Source organism: Quercus suber, unplaced genomic scaffold (assembly GCF_002906115.3).
Source record: "Quercus suber isolate HL8 unplaced genomic scaffold, Cork oak 2.0 scaffold_4, whole genome shotgun sequence".
Lineage (NCBI taxonomy): Eukaryota > Viridiplantae > Streptophyta > Magnoliopsida > Fagales > Fagaceae > Quercus > Quercus suber.
The window spans coordinates 2,554,017-2,564,159 of NW_027069470.1; the positions used below are offsets into that span (position 1 = coordinate 2,554,017).

The 10,143-nt window shown below is 32.9% G+C and overlaps 2 protein-coding genes across 2 annotated transcripts; both read right to left on the bottom strand.

The window, feature by feature from the left end:
- Nucleotides 1-670: 670 nt before the first annotated feature.
- LOC136066280 (peter Pan-like protein) lies at nt 671-2,696 on the bottom strand. The gene is made up of 4 exons (XM_065770325.1): nt 2,569-2,696; nt 2,255-2,323; nt 1,738-1,920; nt 671-913 (listed from the first exon to the last, which is right to left on the bottom strand). The coding sequence occupies exons 2-4, from the start codon at nt 2,270-2,272 to the stop codon at nt 671-673; spliced, it is 444 nt and encodes a 147-aa protein (XP_065626397.1). The 5' UTR covers nt 2,273-2,323; nt 2,569-2,696.
- A 3,585-nt stretch (nt 2,697-6,281) lies between these two features.
- On the bottom strand, nt 6,282-7,008 carry LOC111999233 (probable calcium-binding protein CML44). Its single transcript, XM_024031354.2, has one exon. The coding sequence runs from the start codon at nt 6,933-6,935 to the stop codon at nt 6,444-6,446; it is 492 nt and encodes a 163-aa protein (XP_023887122.1). The 5' UTR covers nt 6,936-7,008; the 3' UTR covers nt 6,282-6,443.
- Nucleotides 7,009-10,143: the final 3,135 nt, after the last annotated feature.

A 10,143-nucleotide genomic window follows, 5' to 3' on the forward strand; every position in this document is an offset into this window, starting at 1 on the left:
TTCTCTTATTCAAATTGAAAGGACAATAAAAAGAATATCAATATTATTATTGTGTTTAAATTTGTCTGCTTTATTATAATCATGTGGCCTAAAAGGATGAAGGAAAGCTAGAACTGAATTATATTTTTATCATTCTTCATTGTATGTGAAAATAATAATTTTTATGCATAAAATTTCCTCCACAACTGAATGAATACATGGCGTTGTGTTATGACTTCTGATGGGATAGCGAAAAAGTGATCATCTCCTATTCGTCCAGAGGGGTCGTCCATGACATGCAGTTTGCCAAACAACTAAGCCATCTCCTATTCGTCCAGACCTCTCTTCCCTGAGAGGTCGACCAATTGGGTAGATCCCGTAATCAAGTCAAAAAGGTCGTCCACGGGTGAGTCCCATGGACGACCAAAGAACAGCATGACAAAGGGTCGTTCATAAGCATTGCACATGGACGACCACACGATACTTAGCAGGTTTTGAAGTGGTTCATCAACCGGTGCTTATCCCGTCAATTTCTCCCAAGTACGTAACTTCTAGCAGCGGTTATGACCGTTAAAGAAGTTACATCCGGATTCCACGAATCTGGGGGAAGTTATTGAACCAAATAACCGCCCTAAAGTACCCTATATAAGGACCGGTCCGGATTATGTAAAGGTATGATATTCTGAGATCCTTACATTACAGTTAGATTTCCAGGAGGGAAGGCACTAACTTCACCAATAGGACGCAATTGAGATTGTGCAATATCAACTGCCAATGAGTATTCATTTATTTTAAATGTGAGAGTTGGGCCTTGTGGAGTCCTTCCAACCCTCAGGAAGGGTGCAGTTGCAGTTTTTGACAATATGAGGAAATGTGTTACACCCATAGGCCCAGCAACATTCAAGAAGTCTTTGAGATTATTCCGTTTCTTCTCCTGCAATATTAAATATATAAACAATTAATTCAAAAGTTTTGGCATAATAAATTAGGATTACCAAAAAAAAAAAATTATAGCAAAACATTAGGACTGATATAGATGAATGCAGCACATAGGCAGTGGAGAATTCACTTCCAATCTAAAGTTAGCCTATTGCTGTAACTGAACACATCACAGTGGGAATCACATTTATCAAAAATAAATACAGGGGAAATCACAGTTTGCAAGAATTAAGATATACCCAATTAAATACATGATCTACCTGGCATAATTAAATTCCTTTCTAAACTCCTCAATACATATTATGATGAAAACACCATTCATATGCTACAAACCACTTCTTTCCAACTCCTAATACACAAGTCTTAAAAAGAAGTGAAGAAATCTTCTCTAAACAAGAATTCTAAGGTTGTGGCAAAAATGTTTCTTTTTTTATACAAGATAGAAATTTATTCTAGTCTAATCTAAGTGTATATGTGTGTGAAGCTCCCTCCTGAAGACTTGAACCCCAGTCCTTGCCCTCCGCACCCCACCAACACTTATACTTGTAGAGTGACCATCGCACCAAAGAGATGCGGTGGTGGCAAAAATGTTGCAATCCTTTTTGTGTAGTATAATTATTTTACACTCTTAAAAATCGTCCTCACATTAGGCATACTTCCATCAATCCCATATTACCACAAAAAAATTTTTAGGAGACAAGGACACACAAACCCACCAACACATTATGTGTATTTCCATCAATCTCATGTTACAAAAAAAAGGCACTTTAGGAGACAAACACACAGAGGGAGGAAAAGCAGATAATAAATAATTTTTACCTTAAGATTGAGAGCAGTATGGGGAAGCATCAACTTTCTCAAGTCCATTTGAAGTTGCCTAAGAGGACCAGGCAACTTCCCTCTCGAAAACACAAAGCTCTTAGGAATCTTATTGCCTGTGATATGATCCACACTAGGTTGATTCTTCTTCACAACTGGCTTCATAAACACCTTCTTCTTCTTCTGTTTAAATCAAACAAAACAAAATCATGCAAACTCTTCTTTTTTGGCTCAATAACTAGAACCCCATTTGATTCCTCAGAAAATAAAACAAGAGAAACACATCAGAAACAGAAAAAATCAAGTAAACAAAACTCCTAAGGCAAAAGGAGGAGGTGCCAATTGAGCTACAGCCCATTGGATTTGACTTAGCTTCTCACACTACAAAATTTTCCCACCTCCGAATGAAAAACAAATAAAACCCACAATTCATTTCTTTTCCTTTCTTTCATTTTCTCAGTAACCAAACAGTGTATAGTAAAAATAAAAAACCAAACATAACAATACTGTCACTTACATTTCGGACACGAGCCATGGCTTCCACAAACCTTGAATTTCACAAATTCAGCCCAAGCTTCAGATCTTCCTGATTGAATTTTCAAAAAATAAAATAAAACATTTAGCATAATCAAGAACAATTACAAAAGCAAAAGGCTAGGGTTTTTGAAGACCCAGCCACAGCTAATTCCAGAATTAAAATCAAAATTAAATAAATTTTAGAAATTTAATTTAGAATTTTAAGAACTATGTAACAGAAGCAAGAGAATTAGAGAGAGAAAAAAAAGGAAAAAAGAAGAAGAAGCAAAAATGAGCAAATAAGAGGAAAATTACCGTTAGTGGTATTTGGTTCTTTGTGTTCTGCGTGTGTTTAGGGTTTATAGTTTTCCAATAGGGTTTTAGTTTAATAAGAACCAATATGAGCCGGAATGACTCGAACATGGAGAGCCCTAATTTAACCCAAAATATTTTGGGCCTAAACTTGTTAACCCAATGTTGGCCCACCAATTTTTTTAAAAAAAAGGCTTTGTATGCTCCAGTCAATTCTAATTGAGAGAGAGAGCCTAACTACTTGTACGATTGTAGGTCATGCTATTTATGAAGATTTGAACTTCCTGTCTTTAAATTGTATAGAGAGACTTATAATTGTTTGTTAACACTTAACATGAAAGTCATGCAGTTCATGTAGACTGCATGAACTCTCCTTCACTCTTGTGAATTGCGTGTTGGATGGTCCATAAATAGCAGCTTGAGCACCAGCTTGTACCATCAATAAAGCAAATATTTGCTCTACTAGTTTTACCTTGATCTCTTAGAGTGAGTAAAGAATTTTAAGTGTCAATGTTGTATGGGAGAATTGGAGGCAACTGAATGGATTAGCATTGTTGGCTGCATTCCATTTACTTTCCTCCAATATCTCATGTCCAATATTACGTTCGTATGTATCAACTTTTCAAGTCTCATTGAATGAGTGAATAAGCAAATTGATAATGTCAAGGTCATATATGAGGATTGCAGGAAATTAAATAAATTGGCATCATTTGGGACAATTTGTTTAGTTTCCTCCAATATCTCATGTCCAACATTACATTCATATGTATCAACTTTCCAAACCTCATTGAATGAGTGAATAAGCAAATTGATAATGTCAAGGTCCTATATGAGGGTTGAAGGAAATTAAATAGATTTGCATCATTTGGGACAATCTATTTAGTTTTCTCCAATATCTCATGTCCAACATTACATTCGTTTGTATCAACTTTCCAAATCTCATTGAATAAGTGAATAAGCAAATTGATAATGTCAATATCGTATATGAGGATTGAAAGAAACTAAATAGATTGGCATCATTTGGGACAATCTATTTAGTTTCCTCCAATACTTATATCCGTTATTACATACATGTATAAAACAAACAATTTTTCTAACACAAATAATAATTATTATAGTCATATGGGTGGGGACTCAAAATGCTAAAAGAACTCTTAAGTTGAGTGGCATGAGCTGAGGTAAGGGAGAATCAAGCCTTGGTTAATTAAATTAAATTAAGTTGAGTGACACGTGACTTGAATATTGCCTGGTTGAAATGTTGCAACCAATTCGGTAGGTATTAAAACATAATTAAATTATATGTACTTATCCCATTTTAATTTTTTCATCAAGTAAATCAACAAATTGACTTTATACATTAAAAATGACAAAGACTTAAACCAAAACACGATTTTGCACCTTGGATTAATCAATGGGAATTTCGCAGCAACACACTATAGTCTATAGGCATTGGCGTACAAGTCTTAACATAATTTTACTATCAAATCAAATGGTCCACTATGAAATGCAGAGTTGAAGATACTTGATATGTAAAAAGAATTTTCAAATGTTATCGAATAAGGAACTTGTATTTGTACCCCACTAATACTAAAAACAAACTTATATAGTCAGATGATAAAATCATCTTGAAATGGAGGTTATAACTTCAAATCAATGAGTTCGAAACCACCTACACTGGAAAGTAATTCAATGATACCTTAATTTATGAAAAGAGTAGTTATCGTGAAACAAATATTTAAATTCTATGTATCTATTATAAATGAAAGAAAAATGAAAATTTTCCAAACCATCCATTTCTACCAACATCTGTAACCACTCTTACCTATAGTTTCCCCTGTAGCTGACACACTATTTGGACATTAGAACTAGTGGAAGGGGAAGTGGCTCAGAAAAATATATTAAAATTACAAGAAAATAAAAAAGAAAAATATGTCCCATAGAATTCAAAGCAATGGGCTGAAAAATATTGTTGCAGGGCGATCTGATCCTGTGAAAGACTTTACCAAAGTCATAGGGAATAGGTGAAACTCTTGTGAGTTTTCCTGGAAGTGTATCTCTTCTTAATTATTGTATTTATTGTTTTTGACTAAATTAAATTAGCAATCTTTTCAAAATTCACCCTCATAAAAATTTGCTTGTCAATAACTTCTCTAATTAAATAATACCTAAAAAAAAGAGAAAGAAATAGAAGTAGTTTGGAAGACCACCAAGGCACCAACAAGATTTTTTTTTTTTTTTTTAAACAAGAACAAGATTGTTAATTACGAAAAGTATAAAATATTTCCCAAAAACTAGGATGGAATGGAATTAACAAAGTTAAGAATTTGTTAGGAAAAAAAAAAAAAAAAAAAAAAAAGAGTAACACCTGTTTAAGAATTTGTTAGTTAATAGGGTCATCTACTGTAATTGGAGTATTCATTACTCGTCTGTTTTTTTATATTGGGCAAAGACTTAAGATTTGTTTCATCTAATAATCTATTTCATTCTTCCAAAAAAAGAAGAAAAAAAGGACGGAATCAAAGTTGCTCTCAGATATGTGGATTGTGGACAAGAAATCTGGGGCGAATTTTGTGGTTATTATTTCGTGCCCGTTTGTTTGGGCGTTTTGAGTCCAAAAGTTGGTTTTTTTAAAAAGCCAGCCCAAGTTCAGCGTTTGGTTATTATAAAACGCAACTTTTTGACAAAAGTTGCGTTTTATATTTGTGAAGGAAATGTGCGTTTCAGTTATGGACATTTTCGGTCCATTTTGTAAAAACTGGACTGGGCATTTGATATATATATCCGTTAGGTGAGATCAATTACCAAATTACCCTTCATCAGTTCTCAGTTCTCACGCCGGTCTGCCCTCGCCGTGTTGATATATATATTGTCACATAGCAAAGTTGAGACCCTTCTAGTGCGTACACTTACTGAGTTCTACAATTTTTTTTTGGGTGCACAATGCTAATCATTACTTATTTGGGAATATACATATATACTTTTTGATGAATGAAAAAAAAAAGAAGGTATATACTATTAGTATATAGCATATACTAATAGGCAAATTGTAAGTTTGTTAATTGTTGCCAAGCATTTACTCTTATGATATTGGGAAGCACGTGAAAAATGGAAGTGAAAAGAGATAGGTAATAGAATATATATGAAGCAGCTAAATAATCTTGTTTGTGAGTAGAAATTGCATTGCATGTCGATGCTAATGCTTACTCATGTCATGCGCAAAAGTTCTTAGTTCTTTCCATGATCTCATGCAGGTTGCAAATTAAAAAGAATCAACTGTGGGCTCTACCTATTTTCTCTCTCTCTCAAAAAATAAAAAAGAAGACCAAATGGAGTTTCATTATTTCATAGTTTCTGACTCGGGCCAAAAGACTTGTATAAGACTTTGATTATGGACTTGGCACATGAAGAAGATATGCGAAAAGTGGCGTATGGATGGGGTAATATATTAGTAGCAAATTGACAAAATGGAGAATACTGGAACATTCCTTGGTTCTTTTGCAGCATTGACTTGACTTTTCATTAGGTTTAATTAATTGGTTTACATTTGTCCAACAAGGGAAGCTCTAAATCATGATTATTAACAATAATGCACTTTTCATTTAGACTTAGACAGGTGGTATCTGTATAATTGAAATGGTACAAACCATGATTCATGCAGTAACAATAATGATCTGTATTTTTTTTTTTTTTTTTTCAATAATGATCACGCTAACTCATAAAAAATAATATGATAATTAATAAAGTATAAAGTAAAGATGAAAATAGCAAATTGGACCAATTAATATTTCTAAGTTGACCAACACAATCAAATTCGCCTTTCTCTTTACGCGGAAATAGCTATAGCTATAGTAGAAAAATTCCACAAAAATGAATGTGAATCAAGAAATACTAAGAAACATCATGTTCTTGAATTCCTCAAAATCAAGCAGCCCATCCAAGTTGGTGTCATAAACGTGAATCATAACTCTACAATCCTTGCCACTATTCTCATCCCAAAGCCCAAGCCTTGACAACACCTTTTGAAGCTCATCACAAGAAATGAACCCATCACCATTCAAATCAAACACTTCGAATGCCTTAACAAGGTCGCTCTCTTCATTCTCTTCCTCCTCTTCTTCTACTACCACAACTTCGTTGCTAGTGCTTCTACTAGTATTGCTTTGCTTTGATGATATGGAACCATAAAATGAGAAGAATTCATTCAAGTCGAGGCTTGATTTTCCCACTAGTGATTCGAGCTCGTCTAGGCTTATTTGGACTCCTATTTTTCCAAGAAGCCAATTTAGCTCCTCGAGACTCACTAAGCCATCTCCATTCTTGTCAAGCTTCTCAAATATCCTTTGCAAATCGTTGGTTTGGATGAGAGACATGCTGACAAAGTCACCATATAGGGTATATATGAATGAGAGAATATGGTGTTTAATTGTTAGAGTTGCAAATGGTGCTAAGGTTAATGGGGTATATATAGGCCAATTTCTAAAGACTAGTCCTTTTTTATTGTACTATTCGTACCAAATTGTACGGACTCTCAAGGAAGCTAGCAAGAAACTTAATGGGAGTCTGCTAAAATAGACTTTTGATCACATATGTGTTGATTCATTCCCCTTTTTTAGGTTCTAGAAAACTGTATGCCTACGAGTTTTTATCTAATATTCTACTTTTTATACGATGGGAAATTTAGGGTTTGTTTGGTATGTGTGTTTAAATAACTGTTTTCAGTTTTTTTGAAATACATGCGGGTGAAAAAGTGTGTGGAAATACATGTAATATTGTTTGAAAACTAAAAACATGTGTTTGAAATTATGTACCAAACAGCCTCTAAGAGTTTGTGGAGAATGTTATAGATAAGGTTTTGAACACGTACACAGGTCTTCTAATAAATTTTCCATCTATAATGTCCACGAAATTTCTCTTTTGTCTATCTTAATAGGATTCAATTGGACAATATAGATTTCTACTGGCAGGTATAAACATTAAACAGAGAGTTTGCGTATCAGACTGGTTCCAAATCATGGGTCCGTCAAGATTGTTAGAGGAAATTTTTATTGGAAAGTTGTGGTAGGTATATGATTTGATATTATCCTTTAACTTATGAGAAAGAGCTATAGTTTTGTGTAACTTGTAAGCTGGTGGTAGTTGCAAATTCAACCCATTTGCTCTTGTTGCAAAAAGTCTAGATCTTGAATTGTAGAGTATTTTTGCGACATAGATTTTTAACTGAATATTTTTTTAATGTTTTAAACGTTTGACAGTTAACAACACAATTATCAAATTAATTTTTTACGCTTTAGATAAATATTGACATTTTCATGTTTTATATGATTTTTTTTTTTAAAATTTATTCACTAATAAATTTTCAATGATTTGGATGATTAGATCTTAATGTCAATTATACATGTTGGAAAAAAAACATATCAATTAAACTATGTTTTATTGATTTGTTTGAAAATATGTGGAAAAAAAAATGAAAACATATACTCTCAAATAAAATAAAATATAAAATTATTTAATTCATTGATATCTCAAATTAGTTATTATTATTTTGTACATCCTACAAAATTATACTTTAAATAATACATGTTACTAAATTAGAATATAGTAAAAGAAATAATCTAACATATACAACCAAGAAGGGTCAAATATCCTCTTAAGGAATAGGATGAACTCATGTGATCATGTCTTAGTTTACTCTAATTTTCCGTTTTTCTTTTTCATTGATTTCACTTTAATTCCAAACACTATAAGCCAACGAAAACTAGTCACCTAGGTGTTTGTTTGAAAATAGCTTATTGAGTATTTTGCTGAAACTGTATTAAAGTATACTTATATCTTAAAATTTTTTGAAAAAGTGAAAAAAACAAGAAAAATTAAGGTTTTAAAAAACTGTACATAAAAAATAAAAACTAAACTTATAAGCTGATGTCAAACACACTAATATAAAACTTTTACAAATATTTAAAAGGTTATATGAAAATAAATTAGATTTTCGTAATAAATGACTTCTTTTATTAATTTAGAGTACCATCTCAATTGTAATTCTGAAGAACATAATAACACTTACTCATACTACTGCACACCTTTAGTGTGATGATCATTCCACAAGTATAAGTATTTGTAAGGTGTGGGGAGTAATGGTCGGGGTTCAAGTCTCCAGGAGAGAGCTTCACACACATATACACTTAAATAAATAAATAAATTGCTCGTCAACTAAAGATATCTCAATTCTTAGTAAACGATGAAAAGTAATAATCTCTATCCCCCACGGCCTTGTTATTTCAAAATGAGATCCATACTTCTAGTCAGCACCTTAATATTTGTCGATATTGGTTCCTGTCTATTTGATCCTTTGTCAGGTTCTTCAACCTCCAAGCATGGGCAGTTCTTAATTTTGTTTTGTTTCTATATATGCTATTCTTTTATTTATTTCTTTTGGAAAATATCTTAAGAAGAATTTAAAATGGAAAAAAAATAAACATATGACAAGTTGTATGGCCTGTTTGGATGTTTAAAAGGAGGGGAGTAGAGTAGAGGGAGGGAGAGTAATCTAATTACCTTGTTTGGAAGTTTTTTAAGGAAGGAGGGGGAGGGGTTTGGAGGGGTTTCAACTCCCTCTAGCCCCCATTTTTAATTCCCCAAATTGGAGAGATTTGGAGGGAGAATAGAGTACATAAACTATTAACTAAGTAAATTACCTAATTTACCCTTATTATATTAACAAAATTACACAAGGGGAAGGGCTAATTACTCCCTTCCCCTTACTAATTTTAAAAACATCCAAACAAGGTGAGGGGAATCATTTTCTTCTACTCTCCTCCTCACTACTCCCCTCCCCTCTACTCCCCTCTACTCTCCTCCCTCTCTAAACTTCCAAACAAGCCAGTAATTAGTGGAAAATAAAGTGAAACACAAAATGTGGTACAAAGAATTTGTATTCCTTTAAGAAACAAGAGTTTCAGTTCATTCTAGTAAATAAAGTCAAACAAAGAAGGAAAAGAAGAAAAAAGAAGAAGAAGAAGCAAATTGATAATGGTGGTCTGTAACTGTAGATAGCAGCCTTTCACTAGCATGAAGAGCCATTATCGCAGTGAAGATAAGAAGCCAGACACTTTAGTTGTGACTTGTGAGTCAAAACTTGGACACCGGAAAAAGTTAGCAATTGGCTAAGGTAATTGCCGCAGAATTACCCCATAGCAAAAACCGAGAAGCTGCATTTGACAAAAATTTCAAATATATATGGTCAGAAATTTGTGAAGCCTTTTGTGTATTTTGTTCAGGGGATTCGACCATGCAACAGATCATAGTTAGCATCCAAATTTTATACTTACATTCCGGTTGTTTCAACGAAATACATTTTCTAAACATTTTTTTTAAAGAACAAACTTGTTTTCTTATGTTCTATTGTAACTTGTAACACTGAAAAATGAACTAGAAAACATTTTATATTATTTGACTCGCATAAAAAATCATTAATTTTTCTTGTAATTCCAGATAATTAGATGAAGAAAATTTTCATTCACAAACTCCCCTTCCCCACACCCCCCCCCAAAAAAAAAATATATATATATATATAAATATTTT